Source organism: Microchirus variegatus, assembly GCF_963457635.1.
Source record: "Microchirus variegatus genome assembly, chromosome: 23".
Taxonomy (NCBI): Eukaryota; Metazoa; Chordata; class Actinopteri; order Pleuronectiformes; family Soleidae; genus Microchirus; species Microchirus variegatus.
This window is the reverse complement of record NC_139824.1, coordinates 10,346,167-10,370,828: the sequence shown is the minus strand read 5'-3', so window position 1 is coordinate 10,370,828 and position 24,662 is coordinate 10,346,167. Positions and strand designations below refer to the sequence as shown.

General features: G+C 42.5%; 1 protein-coding gene across 1 annotated transcript in view; it reads right to left on the bottom strand.

The window, feature by feature from the left end:
* The window catches only part of nr3c2 (nuclear receptor subfamily 3, group C, member 2), a 66,385-nt gene that overhangs the window by 19,992 nt on the left and 21,731 nt on the right, over positions 1-24,662 (bottom strand). Inside the window, exons 2-3 of the mRNA XM_083909425.1 lie at positions 10,620-10,747; positions 1,720-1,836 (exon numbers count right to left, since the gene is read on the bottom strand). Of these exons, the coding sequence (XP_083765551.1) occupies positions 1,720-1,836; positions 10,620-10,747 (245 nt within the window). The remainder of the gene's footprint in view (positions 1-1,719; positions 1,837-10,619; positions 10,748-24,662) is intronic.

Sequence of the window (24,662 nt, the reverse complement as noted above, 5' to 3'; positions counted from 1 at the left end):
TCACATACATGGTAATCTTATTAAATGATGATGACACGGGCTCCAACGACAATCTAGAAATCCTACATTTTTCCCTGCTTCATTATTGTTACTATCTTCCGCTCTCGAGTGGGAAGATTGTAAGATGTGGGGACTTGGATCTTGAGCCGCTGTAGCACTTATTTAGTGTCAAATAGCCTAAATACACTATTATGCATTGTACTGTTACATTTACAAGTCTGCTGCTAACTTCTAACTTTCAAGCAAGCCTCGGCATCACACACACCCACTCTCTCTTGACTGTTACACATAATGAATCACAGTGCCATTTCGTTATATACATGCCGCGAGTACCTCTGGATAAAAATTATTTTAAAGGTTTCCAACGCACCTGTGAATGTGCATAATAATGTGTGCACCGTCATGTCTGAATACGGAAAGGTTAAAGCTGAGACAAAGGGAGCTTGAGAAGCACATTTGCCTATATGGAGTAATATGGAAGTCAGCAATAATCCCAAGAATTTTTTTTTTTTTACAATGTTGCCCCTCTGCTTATCATTTTTATGTGAGAAAACAACACATATTTGTTATTGTTCTGGATCGTTTTTTAGATTTAACCCTAAATGAATCTGTGCTGCAGGTGCACCCATGGTAAATTGCGGTGAGAATAACCCACAACTCCTTATATGGACATCCTGGGGGTGTGTGTTGATAGGGCACATATTCAGGCGTTGTTATGTGTTGTTGAGTCTGATTTTAAATAATCTTTTAGCTCAGGTGTGTTTATAAAATTGGTTCAGATTGCTTGGAAAAAAGGATATAAGACTCTATATTGCACATATACTGTACATTTTAAAGGGGACATATTATGCAAAATCAACTTTTTAATCATTTAAATCCTTATATTTTGGACTCTGGAGGTCCTATCAGTCGTACAGGAGATAAAACATGCGATGTTGCGCTCCTTGGGACGTCACAAGGCGCTAAATTCCTGGAATTGTTGTCTCGCGGAGCTCCGCTTTGTCCATAAAACACGCGACGGTATCCGAAAACCGGTAGTCCGCGAAAAGTTCTATTCTTGGCTCCACAGTGCAAAACAGAGTTCTACACAAACTTCCAGCCTCAGAGGATTTATCTATCCAGTGGATACATGTGATATATGACGGCAATGTGTCTGCAAATGATCACTTTTCCAAATGCTAACTGCTGTTAGCTCCCAGTAGCCTCTGTGGCTGATGTCATTTCCTGTCCCTTAAGTTTAGTTTTACTTTTTTTTTTTAAGGTGGACCTAAAGAGATACGACTTAACAGAGCGTTCTGAACAGGGCTGTTTTGGAAGGGTGATTGAACTGCTGTGGTGCTTCATCCTTATGGTATTTTGACCAAAGCATGTTCATTAGGACACCAGGGAACTCGTTTAACTTGGAGAAATAGGGTATGATATGACTCCTTTAACATAGTAATGGAAAAAAGCAGCCGAAATACTCTGTGTTCTAAGGGTTAAATAATCAAGTAGCTGGAGTAACTGTGAATATTAAACTCAGCTACACGAGAACACATACATAAACACAAACGTCCTATGACAAAGCCTCCCCAGGCTTCCTATGACTGCAGTCCGACCTACTTCTCTGTATCTTTTATTTTTTAATGAGCGGAGTAACGGCGACTTAAATCGTCACATCTGACACGCGTACACAGGGCCAGAACTTTAACGACGAACGTGCGTCTCCTCACTCCTCACCTCCGAGATTCATGCCGGCCTTGAAGCATTTCCGTACGCGACACGCCGGGCAGTTCTTCCTTCGAATCTTGTCAATGATGCAGTCGTTCCTCCCGGCGCACAGGTAGTTATGCTGACCTACAAACAGACAAGACACGGAGTCAGTTCAACGGTGAAGCGCACGGCGAAGCATGCAAACGATAAAAATAGAGAAAGAGGCATATATATCCGGTAGCTGCTGCATACATGCAAATGAAATGAAAAGGCTGTACATTTTTTTTACATTTCTGCTGTTGAATCTGTGTGGCAATGTAGGTCAGCACAAGACACCCCCCCGTGAAATGTCCGGCAACATCAGAGCTCTGCGTTAATGAACATCAGTGTGAAAGCACATGACTATACAGCATTATACAGTGTATTTTACAGCACGGGGCATCAGGGTATTAGAATGTGCAGGAATCAGGACACTGTGGCTACATCTAGTACTCCTGACAGTGATGCTAACATGGCGAGAATCCCTCCTGCCTCCTGCCTAGCCCTTAGCTAAACCCAATGATCTCCCATTTCAGAGCGCTTCCTTCCGCTCCACTAGCTCTTCACAGCTCCTCTCCTCCTCCTCCTCCTCCTCCTCCTCCTCCTCCTCCTCCTCCTCCACCACCACCACTCTTCTCTTGCTCGACGCCTGCATCTCCATCCCTTTTTTTTTTTTCCCTTTTTCCACACGTCCCCCAGCCTCAGAGTGCCATACGCCCACACACAGACAGACAGGCTCAGGCTCGTGCACACACATGCAATCATTCACACACACACACACACACACACACACACACACACACACACACACACACACACACACACACACACACACACACACACACACACACACACACACAGCCAAAGCAGCTCCACTTTATTATAAATAAAAATGGCAAATGTAAAAAAAAAAAAAAAATGCTTTTACAAACACATACACATCGGGAACACATAATGACACAACCCTGCTGGATTGTTAAAGTGTAGTATAGTGGCCCCAGTGACCCCTACAGAGCTAATGTGCGTATGGTTGCCAGTGCATATTAGCCTGTATTTCCCCATGTTTATCCTGCAACTTTTATTTATCTAGGAATTTTTAGACTTAAGTGCAATTATTTGCAAACCGTCGTAAACGTGCAGTTTGCTCCGACGCGTCTATTCCGTGCATTGCCTTTTGTTGCATCTACTGCACACAGTATTTGTGTTTTGCGAGGGGACTGAGCAGAAGTTGTTTTCTGAGCTCGAAGGAGTGCGCAGTGTGTCTGTCTGGCTGCTGCCAAAAGCCAAGGAACCAAGCTGCAGGAGGAGAGGCAGCAGCTGTAGCCCCACCACTATTTCTGGCTAAATCACATGACCGTTACATAAGCCCATTTTTCTTGCTCTAAAAAACAGTAAACTGCGACACAGGAAACACAACGCAGCCATCCCCCTATGTGCACGAACACACAAACATGCACCGTGTACGTGCACGCTCACTTGGATAGGCTGAACCAAATGGCGATTCAAACCAAATGTATATATAAAAAAAAAAAATCTGGGGCTTTCCTGTCAACTGTTCTGCTCATTCCCCTGAATCTTGTTAATAATTGTTGGAGTGAAAGTCACTTTATGAAACAGCCCAAGTCAGTGGTGTGAGGACAACTGTGTGTGTGTGTGTGTGTGTGGAAGGGAGAGAAGTTGTTTATTTATGCCCTGTGTTTGCATGGACTCACACAGAATGTTTACATCTGAATATGAGTAGTCGCATATCAATTTGGCACGAGGTAATGCAATTGCATGTTGAGTTTTTTTTTTAAATACTAAGGCATTAAAAGGTTTTATTAAACCTTATATTTTAGGAGCTTTTCCTACAGTGACAAATAAAAAATGTGTATTAGATTTGACATTGCTGCTTGAGTGCATGGCAACCGTCAGGCGATTTAACGGCGTCCGCTCACGTCTACATTTAGCTCCTGATCTCACAATCTGGCAACGTCCCGTTTGTGTATGTTGTCCCTCAGCTCCAGCATACTTCACTTATGAGGAAACTCTTATGCAAGGGAAATACTCTTTTCCTGTGTGTGTGTGTGTGTGTGTGTGTGTGTGTGTGGCTACATTAATAAGAGCATTGCAGACCTCCTGACATGACACAGACAGACTTCATAACCTATTGTGAAATAGCCTCTCAGATACAGTAGCTGACACACATGCACTGCACTGTGTGTCTGAATGGCATTTGGCAGCGGAAGCAAATTTCATACAAGTGCCGCATTCACACGACGGAATAGAACTGAAAGGACGTGTTGAAACCTCTGTCAGTCTCATGGATTAATACCGTTCAATTATCCTTTCCTATGGCGTTCGTCTGGCTCCTAGACCGGTCGTTTATTTTTATTTATGCAAACTAAAAGTTTTTACTTTGTCGTTACGACTGTGCCAGCAATATGCAAATACACCGATTCTTTTGCACAAACAGCTGTGTTGGACGGGTTTCTACACAATTACGCTTCTTTTCTTCCGGATCATTATAAAGAGAGGTTGCACAAGTTAAAAAAAAAGATGTAAACAGAAGCTGTTTTGCTTACTTATGCCCCCCCCCACCCCATCCCACTTCCATAATAATATCTCAAACAGCTGTCCTGTGCATTTTGTCCTCACCAACATATTCCTCTTTTGCTTTTGTTGCACTATACATAATGCGTTTAGTAATTATGGAGACGTCAGTGTACCGTCTGAAAGGGTCGCATGTACAAAAGCAGTCACTTGTGATGGAGGCAGTTACAGTAGTTCTCATCTATAGTTCATCATAACTTAATTCCAATTTGCAAAACATATTTTTATTGTATTTTTTTAATTGACCTCTACCATGTAATTTTCAGGAAATGTCCACAATGGCACCAGGAACGAGTGATTACATTTTGGGCGTGATCCGTATAAGCTATCACTATTTTTATCGCTATTTTGTGGGGTGGCTGAGCTGCCTTGGCGGAGGTCTGCACTCTCCGAGTGCTTTTCTAGTTTTCCTTTTTATTGAAGCATTTTAATATATGTTATGCTTATATCTGGTACACATCAGGCAAGACACTCTTCCTCTAAAAAAATAATGAAAAAAAATAATATATATAAAAAATTTACCTGTTCATATGATAAGGATATGACCCAAAACTAGAGGTCATACACTGTCCGTACGTTAAGAATTAGACAAGTAGATTTTTATCATGTTACCAGAGTAGCAGAATATTTAAAACAAAAACATAAAACATTAAAATTGTGGCTAAGAACAAGGGTTCATAAAAACATCTCAAACCAGAAAAGCACTCGAAGAGCGCAGACCTCCACCGAGGCAGCTCAGCCCCCCACAAAATAGCGATTAAAATGGTGATAGCGTCTACGGATCACGGCCAAAATTTGATCACCTGTTTCTGGTTCCATTGCGGACAATTTCATCCAAATCCGTCCTTGACTTTTCGAGTTATGTTGGTCACTATCAGACACACTATGTCCTCTGAAAGTTAACTTTTCCATCACACATATATTATGAATAGCAAAACATATTTCATATATAAATGTAAATATGTATGCTGCACGCGAAATATGCACGTGTGTGTGTAGCAAGCTCATGTCCGTGATAGTGATTGTGCACGCAGGTTTTGATCTAACGTCCGATGAGAGACGTGTGTTGTGGTGGAGCAGAGATTGGGACGATACAGCTGAATGGCTCATCTCCAGCCTTTGTTACATGAGCCACTCGCACACACACACACACACACACACACGACTCGAAGCGTTCACTCACTCACGGCACTCAAGGGACGCCTTTACTCCTCCGACCTAATCCGAGAGTGACGGGATTGGCTGGCAGCGCCGTCAGTCAGAGCAGAAGCAGTGTAAGACGTATCCTCGCATGACCTCTCCCACAGCAGCAGTGCAGAGGAACAGGTTTTTTCAGATCGACACGAATGCAACAGTAACCATGACCCAGACGCAGCGAGGGACATAGTGAGGACACGGCTACGCTGTCTTTTGCAAAACTCCGACTTGAATACAAAAAGTCCAGGAAAGACACGTATAGTGAGCTCAAAGCAGCATTACAAAGACCAGACATGCCAAGCCACTGATGACATGTGAATAATAAGCTGCAGTTCAAACTCCTCAAATACGCTCCACATGGAGTCGTTCATTGAGTGCAGCTGTGTTGTATCAACAGGCTCGTCTTCGGAGGAGTGGATTTAGGATTCATTAAGAATCGTGTCGGAGTTCGTCTGTCAGACGGCAGGATTCTGCGGCGCGTGACAAACACCGACGCGGAAGAATTTATTTATTTATTTCAACAGAGCGTGACGCCGGCACGTGAGTCAACAGTAGCAATACGACAAGTTCCAGGACTGTTATTTGTTTTATTCGACATTTACACAATCTGTAAGGAGTGTAAATAGCCGATCAAGATAAAGGCACTCCAATGTAGATTTTCTTATCCTTTAGATTATTGCATTAATAAATGATACATGGATATATATATGACAAATATATTCATGTATAACAAAGGATTTTGACACTTTTCTACATCGGATAGCCTTGTCCTTGACAACACTGTTCTTTTTGTCATTGGTACAACTTTGGTTGCCATATATGAACAAATCAAGTCGTGAATATTGTTATTTATTATAATAAACAACGCTTCCATACTGCGTTAAGATAAATTGAATAAAGAGTAGTCAGTGGCTCAGCAGAAGAACCCATATTTCCTGGGACCATGGTTGTAAACTTTATGGAGGTAGAGTTGGCCAAGCCGTCTGGTAGATATGACAGAAATTAAAGGTGTATTGTGTAATAAATCTAAATCAACTGGCCATAAAATCCTCCTAATATGTCACAGTGACTCAGGAATAATGTTCATATAACAAACTGAACTAACCAACAACAACAGTACAGCCAAAATATTTGCAAGCAAACCCCGGGTTGCCAACTACGTAAAAAAAAGGAAACCTAAAAGACCTCTGTATTTTGAATTTGAATGTAGTAACCGTTTTTGACCACATTCTTACATATGGCACCTTTAAGTGAGGTAAATATTCCTTCTCTTAAGGAGAAATCTAAGGGAACAGCTTTGCTAGATCTCTTAAACAGACGGCCTACGTGTAAACCTAAAACATAAGACTTAAACTGTCTACTGTACCAACGTCCACTGATGTAAAATAAAGCTGCACGAGTGACTAATCTGATTTGGATAAAACAGAACCCAGACCCTCCACAGTCGAATGATTTCATCTGATTTGTTGATGACAAATCCAGAATGCTAACTAGCGCTGTAGTAAAAGGGCCGTGAGCCAGTTAGTTTTCTAATGAGCTACAGCTGACTGAAAAGTTGTGTGCCCCGAGGCAGGCGGTGCCAAAAGAAATTAAGCATGGGCTGGATAATCTCCCTTGTACTGATGCCCACTCTCTGCAGTCTTCTTTTATATATCACACACTGAGTCGAAGTTTTTTTTTTTAACTTTGAGAGAAGAGAGGAGGAGAAGGAGGAGGAGGAAATACTGGTCGAGGGGGAGGAGTAACACGTCTCCTCACGTCCTAACTTACACATCTCTGGGGCTCACTGCTGACACATCACTTTCCATCCCACTCCCTGTCTTACTCCCTCTCTCTCTCTCTCTCTCTCTCTGCGCTCCTCCTCTCTTTATCGCTCTGTCTGCATCTGACTTTTTCTTTGTCCTTCCCCGCCCCTCCCGCACTGTATCCGTTTCACTGTCCTCTATCTCTCTTCACTTTGCAAAATCCTTCTCTCACTATTTTCATCCTTTGCCTCGCTCCACCTCACCCCCTCTCTCGCTCTCGTTCCACCTCAGCAAGAGCGGTGGAGGGGTCAAGTAAGGTAACGGCGACGTTTTGCACATCAATAGGGTCGCACGCAACCCGAATGGCACCACAACAATGTATCGGTTGAAGGTTATTTCCGCATAGTTTGCACAGTTGGGGTTGTTTTGGATTTGAAGGGCATTAGACAGTAAAAGAACTTCAAGCCCCGGTTGGAACAAAGATCCTTTCTGCATGGGGTTTGCATGTTCTCCCCGTGTGTGCATGGGCTTTCTCCGGGTTCTCCGGCTTCCTCCCACAGTCCAAAAACATGCAGATTTGGGGATTAGGTGAATTGGTCACTCTAAATTGACTGTAGGAGTGAGAGAGTGAATCGCCCTATGTCAGCTAAGATAGGCACAGCACCCCCTGTGACCCCTTCCGGTGGAGGATAAAGCAGTAGATAATGGATGGATAGACAGTAAAAGAGGGGCCGCATGGTGAGACAGTGGCTAGCATTGTTGCCTCACAGCAAGGGTCAGTGATTAGAAATCCGGCCTCGAACCAAGGGCCTTTCTCTGTGCAGTTTGGATGTTTTCTTCCTTTCCACGAAATGTGGAAAAAGGTTGACGATCTAAATTGGCCGTAGGTGTGTGAGTGTGTGCGTAACCACGGAGACCCCTCAAGCCCTCATAGTTCTCCGTCGTGGTGCCGGATACGCGCTCCATTTCCCGCCCGATCAGTAGGGGTCGCTATGCAAGGTTGTTGTGCTTCTGGTCTACAGTGAGCAATGGCGTCCGAGAGAGAACGACTCTTGTTGTTGTTGCAGTGTCCGGAGGTGGTCTGTACGTCCACTAAATGTACCGAGAGTGATGGCAGGCCAATTTAACAGTCTGATTGGACCGATGAGTACTTCATTGTCTACTTCAGGTACTTCTGAATGTCAGCTGGCAAATTGGATGAACTTCTACCCCGTGTGCTACCTCATATTAATCATCAGGGCATCCACCTCATGCCCGTTGATGCCGCCCAGAGACTGGCTGAGAACCAATCGCAGCCCGTGCCGTCTCTGTTGTCCCTTGACGGAGTGACGGACACTTAAAAAACATTTTGTGCAGCCGGCGACGACAGAGAGGCTCTCCATAACCGACGTAGAGCACTTTACGCAAGAGTATAAATTGGGCTTAACCCCCCCTTTACTCCTGCGACCCTCATGTGAAGGATAAAGCAGTAGAAAATGACCGCGTCCAATGAGTTGGTGCAATTACACTCAGGTTTTATCCATTTAATCAACTACAAATCCAAGTTTTCCCGGAGCCTCACTTCAAAGTCAACCTAAAGTCTAAAGTCTTGAGCGTCTGCCACCAGCTCCGGCGGCCATGCTTGAAGCAAGAACGATGGCGCGCCTGATTTGATAACCCCCCCCCAAACACATAATCTCGTTTCCTTTCTCCAGAATGACGGTGTGTTAATATCATCAAATTAAGACATGATTAAATTGGGAGAACGAGTGCAATTCCTCCAATGGTCAGGAAAACACCTCGAGGGCACAGTTGCTGGCTGGCAGGTTTATTTGCGTGTTCGTTTTTTTTTTGTTTTTTTTTCTCCCTCTGGCTCTATAAAGAGTGTGTTTTTCATTCAAACATTCATCTAAATGAGTTAGACTAACGCCTCAGGTAACAGGCACAGAATGAAAAGCACATTATGGTGCCTCTGATTTTCCCCCAGCTCAATATATGTGAGACTGTCGAGAAATTAGCTCCTGAATGTGTATATGTGTGTGTGTATATGTGTCTATACATGTAATCGCCATGTTTTGGACAAAATAAATATGCAAAAGATTAGTTTGCTGCAAAAAAATGTATATAAAAACCAGTTTGATTAATACAAATAACACTGTGTGATTCCTGAAAGGAATAAAAATCTGCTTCTAAATGACCCGATTAATAAAATATCCAAAAGATGTGAATATTACTGAAAGAATTTATTGTATTAACACACATTTTCTCAATGACATGTCCCAGCTGGAAAAGCTGTAAGATTGTAGCACAAAATTTAAGCTTGCTTGGCATTACGTTCTCCCCATGAACCACTGTTAATGAACCGAGCTGAATGTCTGCCAATAACACTGGAGCCTGCAGTTGTCAGTGAAGATGATATTGTTTGAAATTATTTGATATTCACTGAACCGACTGTGGGTTTTTTTTTTTTTCCTGGCATAACGTAATATGAAAGTTGCTGAATAATGGCACGCAGCGGGTGACTGGTATAGTTTTAACAACTACTGTGCGTCATTAACAGAAGAAAACGTGAAAATGGACAAAATTCGAATGGATTTTTCTGTATAACCCATGGAGCTGTAGTGGTTAGCTCTGCTGCCTTGCAGCAAAAAGACCAAGGTTGGCGAACTGGTCGGAACGAGGGCCTTTCTGCATGGAGTTTGCATGTTCTTTGCAAGGGGACATATTGCAAAAGCAACTTTTTAATCATTTTAATACTTATATTTAGGACTCTGGATGCCCTATGAGTATGCAAAATGTGAAAAAGACGACTGTCATGTTTTTGTGGTCCGCCTCAGTCTAAGTACGGGAGATAAAACCTGCGATGTTGACTTCCGCGCTCATTGCTACGTCACAATGACACATTCCTGGAATTGTTGTCTCGTGGAGCTCCAATTTGTCCCGACGAGGGCAATAGTATCAGGAAGACCGGAAGTCCACGAAGTGTTCTATTGTTGGCTGCACAGTGCAGCACAGAGTTCTCCACAAACTTCCAGCTTCAGAGGATTTAAGTGTGTCAAGTGGATACAGTTTATATATGATGGCAATAATGATCGCTTTTCCAAATGCTAACTGCTGTTAGCTGCCGGAGCCTCAGCGACGCTGATGTAGTTTCCTGTGTCTCATTCGCATTTAAAGAGACAGGCGCTTAACTAAACTGCCCAGAGGTGTGAATGTGAGAGTGAATGGTTGTGTAAGACAAAGTGGTAGACAACAAATGGACGGGTGTTTTGTGCTGCCCCAGTGCATTGCTGATTCAACAGTGTGTACTTGACTTATATTTACGTGAAGAAGGTTGTAGTAATTGGCTTGTCCCTTCACCTTGTTTGTTCATACCTTCCACAGCTCTTTTGAAGAAGACTTTGCAGCTTCCGCACGTCACGACGCCGTAGTGGCATCCTGACGCCTCGTCTCCGCAAACCAGACACACTTTGACTGTCGTGGACGGTTGCCTCAGTGGCGAGCTGAAACGACACACACACAGAGAGAGAGAGACACACATAAGAGTTACGAAACTATATGTAAATCGACAAAAGTCAACAACAGAGCCGGGGCGGAATATCCCCTTCCTCGCTGTGTTACAACTTGATACACATTGCGAAGCATTCTTTTTCGTTTTTTTATGACCCCGCAGTACAGTAGCGGCACAATGTGGGCTCGCCATAAACCCAGATGCGAGGGCTTCGCACTCCGGTGATTTACATCTTCACCAAGTGAGATGACAGTCAAAGAATTACACTCAGGAGTTTCGTTTGAATTCGATAGCACAGAGTCTTCAGAACACTTGTCTCCTACTGTGTCGTGGAAAAGATCTCGATTGATCAGCAAAAAATAAATGCACAAAGGTGAAAAGTGTGCAGATTCAGTTTATTGTTTTTGATTTCATACAAGAATGATGAGTTTAAATAGAAAGTAACTCAATTAAATTGCAGCCTTTTGCAATTTGCTGATTGCATTTCAATTTCGATTTTGAAAACAATTCCTTTTTCAGCCCTAGTTGTCATTTTCTAGATTTTACCAACGTGCAACAATGAAAGAAGGACTTGTGCAGATCTGTCTGACCTGAGGCATCATTTACTGCTTTCACCACTGACTGATTTCTGCAATGACCATTACAGCACGGGATGAACACTGTGTTCTCACTAAAGTGGAGCTGAATAAGAGAATAAGTTCCGATAAGTAATTTTCCTTTCTCTGCACATGTGACTATGAGGTTCCATGGGTCAAACTTTGTTCATCGTCTGCCTAATTATGCATTCAGGTACTTAAGAGTTAAGATTTTTACCACCAAGTTACTTTAAATTTCAGATCTAGAGTTTAGACTCACTACTTAACCGCACATTACAGCAACATTATGCAATAAAATTTTTGCTTAATCATTTTCGGCACAGCTGACTTGGTGCCTTTTCTATTCCCAGCCCTTGTTCCAAACACCTGTTCTCACACTACGCGACTTACACTCTCTTTGTGTGCGAAGTGTGTTGATGAGTGATTGTCAGCGAAATCTGTCAGAATCAGGCAGAGCAAGTTTCGGATTAATGCCTGAAATGTAGCATTAGAGGGGGACTTGAGAGCACTTCCGGTTCCTCGGGTATACGAAGCACACACGGTGTTGAGATGTTGTTTCAGTTCAGTGAGTGGGAATAGACAGTCAAAGCCCCACTCTTTGTTTTCTCCACATGGAAACCACTTAACTACTCCGACTCCAAAATAATTACCACTTATGGCTGAAGACGCTGATGTTGCTCAGCAAAAAGTTCCGAAGTGTGTCTTTAAGCTTTTTAAGATTTATATCCCGAGCACACTCAGCGACACTTGGACCAAATCTATTTCTCAAACCACACTCGAGTTAATGGAGATGTAAGACACAGTTTCACGTTTTTTTTTTTTTGCTCTGTGGAGGAGGAGGAGGAGGAGGAGGACACATGAAATATTGTGTAATGTGTGAATAACTAGGCTCATTATATTAGGCTTCGGTTTTTATGTGCGCTACTTGTGACACAGTATCAGTCGGCTCTCACGCGTCACACATTTTCTGTTGCGGCTCTTTGCGTTTACGGCTGGGTGTTTTGCGCACGCGCACATATTTTATGTTTCGTTAAACATTTCGCAAGAACACAGCGTGCAGATGGAGACGGAACACCTTGTATCAAAACATTAAAAGTGGCCTCAGCTCCCCCCTTCTTTTTCTGTGCTAATTACCTCTCTCTCTCATCTCAATCAATAACATGCAAGGTGATTGTCTGGTTAACATTCTCCTTACATCCTTCATCAAACCAGCTGCCAAGCTCTCTCCCACCCCCCACCCTCGCTCTCTCTCTCTCCTGCACACACACACATTTCCTCCAGGGGACTTGCTGGAAAGGGGTACAGCAACAGCACACTCAGATACAATCAGGCCCACTGATCTAATTCCCTCTCGTCCATCTACACACACATTCAATTTGTTAGGACGTTTAGAGGAGTCTCTGGCGAGGTGTTTGTCTGACTACATCTCTCTGGCACCGGGCCCCACTGCTCCGGCTAATGTGAGTACGAGTGTGTGTCAAGTATTCGTTAGACCCATGTGGAGGTGTGTTTTTTACGGCTTGTGCATATTTTCCTATAGACTTCAGCGTAGTCACACCGTTACGATGCAGTGTTTATGCATACAGTACGGGCGGAGTACGAAGAAGGAGACATATTATGCAAAATCAACTTTTTATTCATTTTAATACTTATATTTGGGACCCTCGAGGCCCTGTGAGTAGGCAAAGTGTGAAAAAAAGACAACTCATGTTTTTGTGGTCCCCCACAGTCTAAGTACAGGAGATAAAACATGCGATGTTGACTTCCGTGCTCATTGCGACTTCATAATGAGACATTCCTGGAATTGTTGTCTCGCGGAGCTCCACTTTGTCGCTAAAAAACGGGTGAGTGCTGGAGAGGGCAACTGTATCTGGAAGAGCGGAAGTCCACGAAGTGTTCTATTCTTGGCTGCACAGTGCAGCACAGAGTTCCACACAAACTTCCAGCCTCAGAGGATTTAAGTGTCCAGTGGATAAATTATCGCTTTTCCGGATGATAATGTTAGCTGCCGGAGCCTCAGTGACGTAGTTTCCTGTGTCTCATTTGCATTTAAAGAGACAGGCACTCAAAACCGAGCATTCTGAACAGGGCTGTTTTTAGCAGGTGCTTCATCCTTATGGTATTTTGACCAAAGCTTGTCACAGACATGTTCATTACGACACCAGGGCAAACTAGGTTAACTTGCAGATATAGGGTATAATATGACTCCTTTAAGGCCACGAAAAACACGAGCAGCTTCTCTATAACCGTGCTATCAAGTCAGTGGTAAGCCCTGCACACTAAAACCAGCAGGCATGTCTGCCGGTCCACCAACAAGGTGACTTCCCCTCCCTCAGAGAAGTATATAGGTCATTCACTCTCTCTGCTTATGAAACCAGAGCAGACAGGCCAGGCTGCAGTGACTGTGCACCAATGGCTGCCAGGAGCCAAACACTAAACACAAGCTAACAGATAGTTCCAAATCAGGCTGTTTTCGACACAGATATTAATCTTAAATATTTTTAATGAGCTTGCACTGAGGACATAAAAGTAAAAATCGCATGGCGTGCATTTTTATGATGGACGGCGTTAAACGAATGACCCTTTTTTTTTTTGTTTTGCTTGGCATTGTCAAGGAAAGGCATGTCAAGTGCAAGCAGCATCTTGTTAAGGCCAGCGGTTAAAAGTGTTAATACCTGTCTGCAGAACCTAGTGTCACCTTTCATCACATGCTGAAAACACACAAGCCCGAGAGCAGAAGAGGAGGAGGAGGAGGAGGAGGAGGAATAATGCTGACTAAGTACAGATGTTTTTAAAAGGGTAAGTTGTAATGTAGAGTATATTAACCAAAAAATTGTGTTCTAATAAATTCATAAAGATAAGACACCGAATATTTGTATTTATATGAACTGGGACGTTATTTTGACCCCTGTCTTCTCTATTTCTGGTTACAGTCTCAGACGAACTGAATGGAACTGACTGCAGAGATCAAAGGTTTCATTCTTTGCTCCAGTTGTTGCTTCTTCTTCTTTCTTTTTTTTCCCTTTTCCTTTCCTACAGAAACCCCAGGGCAGCGATTTCATTGTTTTCGGTGTCCTTTCATCTTTTAAAGATAACACACAAAGCTAACAACTGATTTACTCGCTGTTTATTTCCCATGAGGACACAGATGAGTGCGAGTACACAATGCGTGTTTCTTCCCACCCCAAATAAAAAAAAGTACAAGAATACATTTGTATCTCCCTCTAATTCTTGCTTTGTGAACCAACAGGCTGCTCGGGGAAGTGAAGCGACAAAAGGAAAAGAAATGAGAGTGCTTGAAACCAGGCTAAGTCCACTGTGCCCACTAAAATGAAGGAGGACATATCTTAGGATGGACAGATGTTTGGGCTCATGAACTGGCCTCACAGTTTTTTCGTCACACTGGGAGCATTTTTCCAAATGGTTCAAATATCCACCCTCTCTCAGCTGCGGAAGGAATGCTATATCAGCGAGTGATAAGACCAGAAGAGATTGTTATTTAAGCCAAAGATTTCTCATAATCAGGAAACACTGCAGTCACTGGGAGTCTCCCTTTAAAAAAAAACAGGTAAATATGTGTCACAAGAAAAGGTCAGAGGTCATCTGAGCGTGGCACGACTGCAGCAAATACGCTTACTGTCGAACGGGAGCATGAGGTTGCTGGAGAAAACCGACAAATTAGAGACACAAAGGAAGTTGAGGGGGCCACGGCTATTCTGAGGTTATCAGGATAACATCGTTATGGGTGAATAATGGACCGTGCGATGGCTGTGTGAAGGAGGGCAGCAGGGCACCACGTGGTCAAGCCTGAACCCTGTGACCCACGTAAGTACATTAGTATGACAGAGTCACTGAACAAGCAGCTGAAGCACTGTAAAGACACAATGTTTCTGGGGAGGGAAAAAAAATACAATGTTCTCGCCATGCATTCAACACTGTCGGTCTGTGTGTGTGTGTGTGCGTGTGTGTGCATGATTGGTTCATTCTAGAGGCTGTTATCACATGGATAGTTCAGACAAGTACCACTGCCTCCCTGAACCTGCCCTTCATAAAAGAGAAGCATCCTTGACTCTTGGGGGTGAAAGAGAGAGAGAGAGAGCTTTCACTGTACAGTGCTCTCTCAACAGTTTGGCCAACATTATATGTATGCAATGCACACCTTGGCATGCCGAAAAACCTTCAAATAATCCAGCTCGAAGAATATTTACGTAACGCACAAGTTGGCCATGTTGGAGAGGTAAAGGTGGATTAGTTTGAACAAGGCAGACGACGAGAAAGAGAGACAGCGAGAGGGGTAGAAAGAGGACAAAAATGGCTTACATAACCATGACCAGACAGTATAAACATTAGGCTGACACCCACTCACCGCCTCTCAAAGGGAGAGATGTCTTATGGGTAGTGTTGGAGAGCCACTGGGGATTTATTTTTCCTGGTGAAGGTGACCCTGGCGTTGGCCAGAGTACCTGAGCATAGAGAAATATGAGATTTCCTCTTTGGCAGGTTTGTGTTACACTTGCGTTAAGGTTACCCTATCAGCTACTCGTATGGTTATAAGCAAAGCTAAAAATGTTAAAGGCGACATATTATGCAAAATCAACTTTTTAATCATTTAAATCCTTATTTCAAATTGGGACTCTGGAGGTCCTATCAGTCAGCAAAGTGTGAAAAAAGACGACTCACTTATGTTTTTGTGGTCCTCCTCAGTCTAAGTACAGGAGATAAAACACGCGATGTTGACTTCTGCGCTCACTGGGACGTCACAATGCGCTAAATTCCTGGAATTGTTGTCTCGCGGAGCTCCGTTTTGTCCGTAAAACACGCGAAAGTGCTGGCGAGGGCAACGGTATCCGTAAACTGGAAGTCCGCGAAAAGTTCTATTCTTGGCTCCACAGTGCAGCACAGAGTTCTACACAAACTTCCAGCCTTCCAGAGGATTTATCTGTCCAGTGGATACATGTTATATATGACGGCAATGTGCCTGCTACAGCCTGCAAATGATCGCTTTTCCAAATGCTAACTGCTGTTAGCTCCCAGTAGCCTCTGAGGCAATAAGTTTCGTTCTCACTTTTTTTAAGGTGGACCTTTAAGGTGGACCTAAAGACATACTACTAAACAGAGCGTTCTGAGCATTTTTCACATGCTCATATTTTCTTGATAATAATGGTGGAAGGCTTTATGTACAGGGCAAGTGAGGCCCTTCGTTCCATCAAATAAAATGTATTTTACCACAGAAATGATAAATGTGCCATCCAATAGAGTCTGGTATGCCAGATGTGATTGCACGCCTTGTTTTAAATTCCAAGCTGTTGTGTTGTCTCCCCTCCAAGGCTTATGCCGGCAAACTTCAACTGACCTTCCCCCTGACAGCAAATCATGATTATCTTTCTAAAAATCCACTGTTTTCATTTCAAACAAAGAGGGCGAGACGAGGCGAGAAATGCACACGCTCTGTTTCACTTTCAGTACAGTTTCTTTGAGATCTACACCCAGTATTTAAAAAGCAAAATTATGAAGCTGTACACGCCTCTAAAAATCAACTTGGTGAATGTTGATCCGTTGAACCTTTTTTTTTTTTTTTCTACATGCAGCAGCAGCTGAATGGCCCAGAGCCATTATGTTGACAGTGGATACCTATAGGGTAGCAGGTGTGTGTGTTTGGCTCGCTTGTAACCAGCCGGAGCTGTTTGACCGTTTTATCTTCACGTAAATAACTCACCATGTCACTAAGTGAATTAAATTAATCACCTGAGTCATTTGAGCTATGAGGTGAAGCATGCAGGCATAAATCTCGGAGATGTGGCAGGGTGTTGTTTGCTGGAGAGGCTCATCGGGGTTGGAAAGTCCCATAATTTGTGCCTGTCAAAGGCAGCAAGGGACTGATCACGTCTGCAAAGTGTAAAATTAGCATGCCCAAAGCTTTTTTTTTTTTTTTTTTTCACGCTTTCTGTGCAGCCCAACATACTTAAACCCTGCACAAACGCTGATGTACTGTTAATGAAGGCTGGTAGGCATGATTTTCACGCTCTACAAACTGCACACACAAACTTTAGTGCCGCTGTATTAAAATTTTGCTGTTTGCAAAGTGCCACAACAAGAAAAAAAAGAAATAGTTCCTATACAGTTTATTAGGTCAACACTCCCACTCGTTCATTTCTGTCTATATGCAATCGACAGAGTTAATTTACACATAAAGCACAAACCAGGTCAAAGATCACCAGTAACAAGTAACTGCAAAGAGCTGCACACCACTGAGAATAAAGTTTATTTCTGTAAATCCTGTACGTTAGTTTCTCCAAAACTTTCCCTGTATAGAGACATGTTCCAGATGGAAGTCGTCACTTGCCACAAGAGATGGGCAAAACATCTCAATAGCTGCAGCAGCCAAGCAAGATTTGTACGCATTACAAAAGAAAATAACACAACTGCAGCCTTTACTATTCTTAATTCACCTCTATAAAACAGTCCTATTGCTCCTTTATGCAGCTTTGTTGCAGCCTCAACAAATCTCCCTGTCAAGTCCTACAGCGCTGACTTAATTGACTGTACAAAAGTGCCTTTAAACACTGAATTCTCCTTGCACTAATCTGTTACTGAAGTTCCTGATTTTAAAAAAAACAAGTTTCAGTAGTTTGCTAAAAAACAGAAATGGCCAAAACAACAGCTGGGAATAAAATTCAGCTGACATATTTAAAAAATCCCTTGTCGGCATCACAGTGACTTCCGGGAATAAGAATGAGAGAAACAACCCAAACAAGAGGCTGGTGTTAGATGCAAGATGTTTAACACATGAAATACAAGCTCCACTGATTTAGACCACATTTCCCTCCATAAACATACATAATGACAACAAAAACAAGCCCAGTAGTTTGCCTAAATCTAACTAAATATACATAAAAAGAAGTTCGTTTCAGCGCCTTGGCTCAGAAGTGGCACAGAATTTATTGTAATCTAGCTTGCCGCTATCAAACATCAACACAAGTGGTCCACTTCAAAGCTGGTTCTGGCTTTATTGTAGACCTAAATCCTTTGATTTCGGTAGCATGGATGAACTCTAGGCCTGGCCTCTTGTTGTGTTCATATTTCATCTCCATTTATTGCTGAGGTTGCTTTCTATCCACTAACTCCATGCAATACCTGGCTCCTTACATATGTGTCTGGTAGCCTGTGCAGCAGGTGACCTCCAATCTCAGCTTAGAGGGCCTAGGACAAATGAGAAAAACAAATCCCTGGAGAGGGAGATTATCTTTCAGGGATCAGCCCTGACCTGAGCCACCTCCATGCCACACACTCCTTACTTCTGTTCTCCACTTTCTAGCAACAGTAAGCACACAGCCAACTCCTGTTTATACTTGCCTCCCAAAGTAGAAGAAAGGTCTAGTCAATAAAGTTACAGTATACGGTCAATGTTTAGATCCTGAAACCTTACAAAAACGGCCCAAGTTCACGAGTCCAGAGAAATTAAAGGTGCCAAAAAACATCTCATTCAAAAGACGACCTTTTCCTTTTCCTTGTGATTCAAGGCCTCACTCTGAATGTAGGTTAATGTACACTGACGCTGACACATGTTGCCAGCAACCCCACGCATTAGCTGTCACATGCTATTATCCTCAACACCCACCAGTCATTTACAATTCTTCTGGGACAAACACGGCGGAAGAGCAGGCAGGGAATCCGGAGTGAGCACAAATCATAGTGCGTAAACGTAGCGGAAAAAGTTAGCTGCAAAATGGACCAGTCTGGGGGTGTTTATTGTATGCGCTCTATAGTTAATAGTCAAGTGGCTCACTAAAGTCACAGGGTATAAAACCACGACCTCAAGAAGTGGGCTGCGCAGAATGAACCGCAGCCAAGTCTCTAACTGGCTGCGATCCAGGTGGTTAGCACCACAGCAGCACATTCTGCACGTTAGCTCCAGAACTGCTGAGAGCTGCTCTCCAGTCAGCCTCTCTATAGTATTTGACAGGTTCATCGGCAGAAGAGCAGTATCGCGCACCCAGCTAGAAGTCCTGCCTGCGCTCACCCACTTAGCTCAAAGTGCTGCTGACAGCATCTATCACGAAGCAACCACATAATGAACAAAAATGTGTCTATAATGTGGCAACGACAGAACTACAGAAATATGGATATTTGCAGGTTATTTAAAGCCGCTGGAAACCCAAATCCACAAAAGTCCTCTAACTATGTCATTTAGGGTCTTATGTACATAATATTTGTAAAAAAAAATATTAGAAATCAGTTTACATCCAAATTCGAAATATTTGTCTTTTTAACTGCTGAAATGTGGGTTTCAATTGGGCGGAGTTATCTGCCACACCCCCACACTTTCCTGAGCAGTGGTCTAAACCAGTCTAAACAGACAAAATGAGCTGTTTTCAAACCAGGTTTTTTAATAGTTTAATAGTTATTTTCACTCAGACTTTTGTGGACACTCAACTTTGATATAACATAAGCATTTTTAATATGACAAGCCATTTTTCCAGAGGCTTTAAGCCTAGTAGCGAGATTGTAAACGGACAAGTTCTGCATTTTTGGAAAGTAGGTCAATTAAACAATACCACAGTCGTGGACGTTAACCTCAACCAAGAGCAAATACAAACAAACAACAGCTTGTGCAACGGCATCAAGTCGCTGTAATTACATTATTTTCTGGAAAAAGGTCAACTTTAAGATTGCGACCTCACAAGTACGCAGAATGCAAAAGAGGGGGGGAAAAAAAAGGTTAGAGGGCAAAGAAGTACACACACACATATACAAACATAATCGGGCCAAACTAAATGCCTGTCTGTGCAATGACCTTTTTCAAATTCAATGTGTTCACCTCCAAAGGATTACAGGCCCAGATGGCCACTGGATGAACAATGCAACACCTGCTGAGAGACATAGCTCAATTAGGTTCTCATAATAAAAAAATAAAAATAAAAAAAACTTCAAAAAGGAAAACATCAGTTTGAACTATCGAAGCAACACAAATGTACGTGCTGACTAATCAAACCCCGACCGCAACCACAGTTCAAATCCAGCCCTTTAATCTACACCACGTCTTAAATTAAAGCTGTGTCCCCACACAGTGCACGCTTCGACAATTCCCATTATGTAAAGGACAATATTTCAAAGAGGAAAGCAAAGAGAGTCAAAACAGTTTAAATGAAAACCTGAATCCTGTCGTGTCACAATTATGTGACGACGTTTTAGTGAAGAATTAAGACGTTTTCAACCAACCGGTGAAAAGCAACACTGTGTTTAATTCACTGACCTCGGGAAAAAAATTAAAAAAGGAGCATGCGGCAAATCATTTTCTCACATTTCTCATTTCAAGCTTGAAATATGACTAGATTGGCCTTTCGTCCCCGCCTTCGTCGCGCACTTACTGTATACTAGTACACATGTGCTGTGTGCAGCACAAACTGAGGGTGAAAACACAAACTCCCCTGTTCAGAATAAATCTGAGGGTAAAAATAACATCAGTCATTGTAACCTTGGCTCAGGTGAGAATTGCCTCACAGGTATGGCTGTCTATTGATGTATATTTAATAGGGGCGAAAGATGCACAGTGCACGTGGCTGCCCTTTCACAGCAGGCGACCGCGTCACCTTTTGGGCCGGCCTCCCCCCCCAGGCATGTCAGCAATGGTGAAGCGGTCACATACAGTAGATGATACAGACAGTACGACGTATGAATTAACCAGTTTGTTCACCAGAAGGAAATAATGTAGGTTTTGTACCTTTCCCCATCTCTTACTAAAATCCACATTTTATTTTGCACAGACGACAACAAAGAGGATCCTATCGGCTCGGTGGTCAAGACGTGCATGACGTTACTGCACCGCAACGCTCAGCGCTCAAATACAAGTATGTCGCACACACACTTCAGCTACATCTACTCTCTCGGTTAACGCACAACGCGTTTCCACGATGACTGACTAGAAAAAGACGCGTGTGACGCCATGTTTACGTGCCGCGACACCAGAGTCCAGGCACCGTTTACCGGTTAGCTACGTTAGCTGCATTAGCTCCTTTAGCGCCGTTAGCGCGCCTACAGTCGAACTAGAGCGCTCTGTTTATTAAACGAAAAGAGCAGCGCTACAAATAACCAGCTGTACCTGTGTACTGCGAATGTGTGCCTCTGTTTTTAAAGTTTAGCGTTACTTTAGAGACTCATTTTAACAATCCGGAGTCACGTAAACATGACGTCACACGCGTCTTTTTCCGGTCAGTCGTCATGGAAATGGGTCATGCGTTAACGTGCATTCACTTTGACGCCGTTAACCGCTGCTATTGTGTTAACGCGGCCAGCGTATATATATTAATATATGTATATATATATGTATATATATATATAAATACATATATATATATATATGAAGTTAAAGAATAACGATGAAAGTTTTTGTTTTTTTTAAAATAGTATTTGATACAGTCACCTATTTACTAATCATAATTAAACTAACTCAACAACTAGCACTGCTGGCTTGCTTTTTAGATTTTTCATTTTGATTTAATTTGAAGAGGGTAATTCTCATCACATTGTATTAGCATCCAGGTGGTTTGATTAAAGTTGTATTCACGCCAAAAAGTCAAATGCAACATTCAGCCGGTCCGAGTTTGCTTCCACACTTTCCGCACTTTAGTGAAATGAACCGGACCTTTTGAATAACGTATTCCCCCTCCTCGCCTGAGGCGGCGCTGCATCAATAATTAGTGAAGGAGAAGACAACAATGAACAAGAAAACTCCTGCATCAAATCTTATCGTTTCACATGAACATACGACACAAACATCCCGGCTATCGTTCTACGCGCGCGTATGTTTTGGTCGTGTTTACCCACAATGCCCTGCGTTGTAGTCCGCTTCCTGCATTATGTTTTAGGCGGACCAGAGTTTGCTTCAACAACAACAAACCGACTTTCCGAACAAACAAACTAGGGCAGGTCTGAATACAACACTATTGTTACAAAAGCCGGAACTGTTGATTTTGCTCATTTAACCTTTATCATTTAATTATATATAGTGAATTATAATAGCAATTTAATTTCCAAGTTTCTGCCAATTAACTAATTAAAGTCATTCTATTGACTCTAATCTACAGAGGGATTATTCATAATATTATTTTGTTTTTTGCTCGCTTCGCCTGATTGCGTTTTCTGACAAAGAAGAATAACTGTAATATAATATATATAACAGGAAATGAATATTACTTGACACAGTCATCTGACTGAACTGTCCTTGTCCTCTACCTTCAGGCGACGAGTCACGCGTAAGCAACTGTATTCATGCAGCATACATGCAGCTCGCTCTCACACACACACACATAAACACACACAAACACGGTGTGTTGGAAATCTCTTCACACTGCACTTTTAATAAATAATAACATCAGGCTTTGCCACTAAGACGCCCTGTTCAAATAATACACTCGCCCAACCAAATACTCCCGGGGCTGAGAATATCTCGCACACTTTCCATGCGAGAGGGGGGAAATGCTGTTGATTCAGAGGTTTCTCTCCTTCCTCCCCGCGCTCTGTTGCTCTTCCCCTCACTCTGCGCACAATACATCTCATTGTTTCTGAAACTCTGAAGATTAGGTTTAAAAACATGACATCTTCGGCTCATTGCATAAATATTTAAGAATGGGAGCGAGGCCTCGGGTGGAGAAGGGAGGGGGCACGTCTACTGTATGTACAGTATCTTGTCTGGAAGGTGTTGGTTTCTACTATGATGGGGGGGGGGGGGGGGGTTTCCCCGAGAGATGGGTTTCTACTCTTGCAATTGATTCCTTCTTAAATATTTTTAATTACTTTTTTTACGCGCAGGAGTTTGGTCTCGAGTGATTTCCACGGAGAGACCACAGGGAATCTGTGCCGTGAACAAAGGATTCCCTATTTGAAACAACGGCTGAACAGCCACTCGTTGCTTTTAGCATTTTTCTATCTGGTCATTGTTCTGCTTCACGTTGCAAAACCTGTCAGTGCTAATGAGCAGCTTTACAGGAGGAAATAGAGCATAATTTCTCTTTTTCCTGGGCAATGCACATAGGCTGGAATGAGGAAAGAAGTGCTTCTGTCAGTCTTACATCAGGGATCGACTTTCTCTATCGAGTCCTGAATGGCACAATACATTCAGATTTCTGACACTACATTCTGTGTAGCACATTGATGGCCTCTCAGTGTGCCACTGACTCTTCTTTATGTACTCTGCCCCCAGGGTCTGTCAGTCCGCAGAGACTTTATAGGAGAGAGCCTGTCATGACAGCCATGCTGGAGTGTGAAGTACGCCCATTTTCACTGAGATCCGTGGCCAAAGTATACAAACTCTGGCTACTGTAAAAATCAGAAGAGAGGCCAGGCTGCTCTGAATACATCTGTCACCACCAAATCCTCTTGGGGAACAGAGGTCATAATTTCCCTTTAACACCTACGTGTCCTTATATCCTTATATGTGTGTTAGGTACTACATCGGTGAGAAGCATAAAACATTACAGAGCCCTATAAATCCAAGAGATCCCAGACCTGATGGCCTCTTTGTGTATTGTCGATACACTACTGTGCAAAAGTTTGGGGTCACCTATGCATTTTGTTTGTGTTTTCCATTAAAAGTTACGTTTTTATTTATCAAAAGAGTTGCAAAAGTAATAGAAATTATAGTCAAGACATTGACAAGATTAGAAATAATGATTTTTATTCAAAACAATAAATTTGCTTTCGTCAAAGAACCACAAGGGTTTTCAAGGGTTTTCTAATCATCCAATAGCCTTCTAACATGATTAGCAAACACAATGTTATTAACAATGTATAGAGTGTATTTCTGATTTATTTAAAGGTGCCATATGTAAGAATGTGGCCAAAAACTGTTACTACACTCATTCAAAATACCGAGGTCCCAGACATAACTGACAACCCATGATTGGTAGACCGCCGTAGGTGGCGCCACATGCCAAAACATGATTTCAAAACATAAATATGATTTGCGGTCTGCAAAAAAAATTGTTTTAATGCAAATATATTGGCTGTACTGTTGTTGTTGGTGAGTTCAGTATATTCAGTAAAGTACATTATTCCTGACTCTCTGTGACATAATAGGAGGATTTTATGGAAAAAAGTGATTTTCCTTCAAAAATAAGGACTTTTCTAAGTGACCCCACGCTTTTGAACGGTACTGTAGATCATACGACATTTTAAAAGAAGTATTATATTTTGTGAAACATGTTTTTTGTTAGTTTTTTGTTAGTTTTTTTTTTTTTTTTTAATTGCGCAAATAATTTTGTCAATGTTTTCACTTTTTTTTATTTACTGCCGAAAAGAAAAAAAAACCTCATC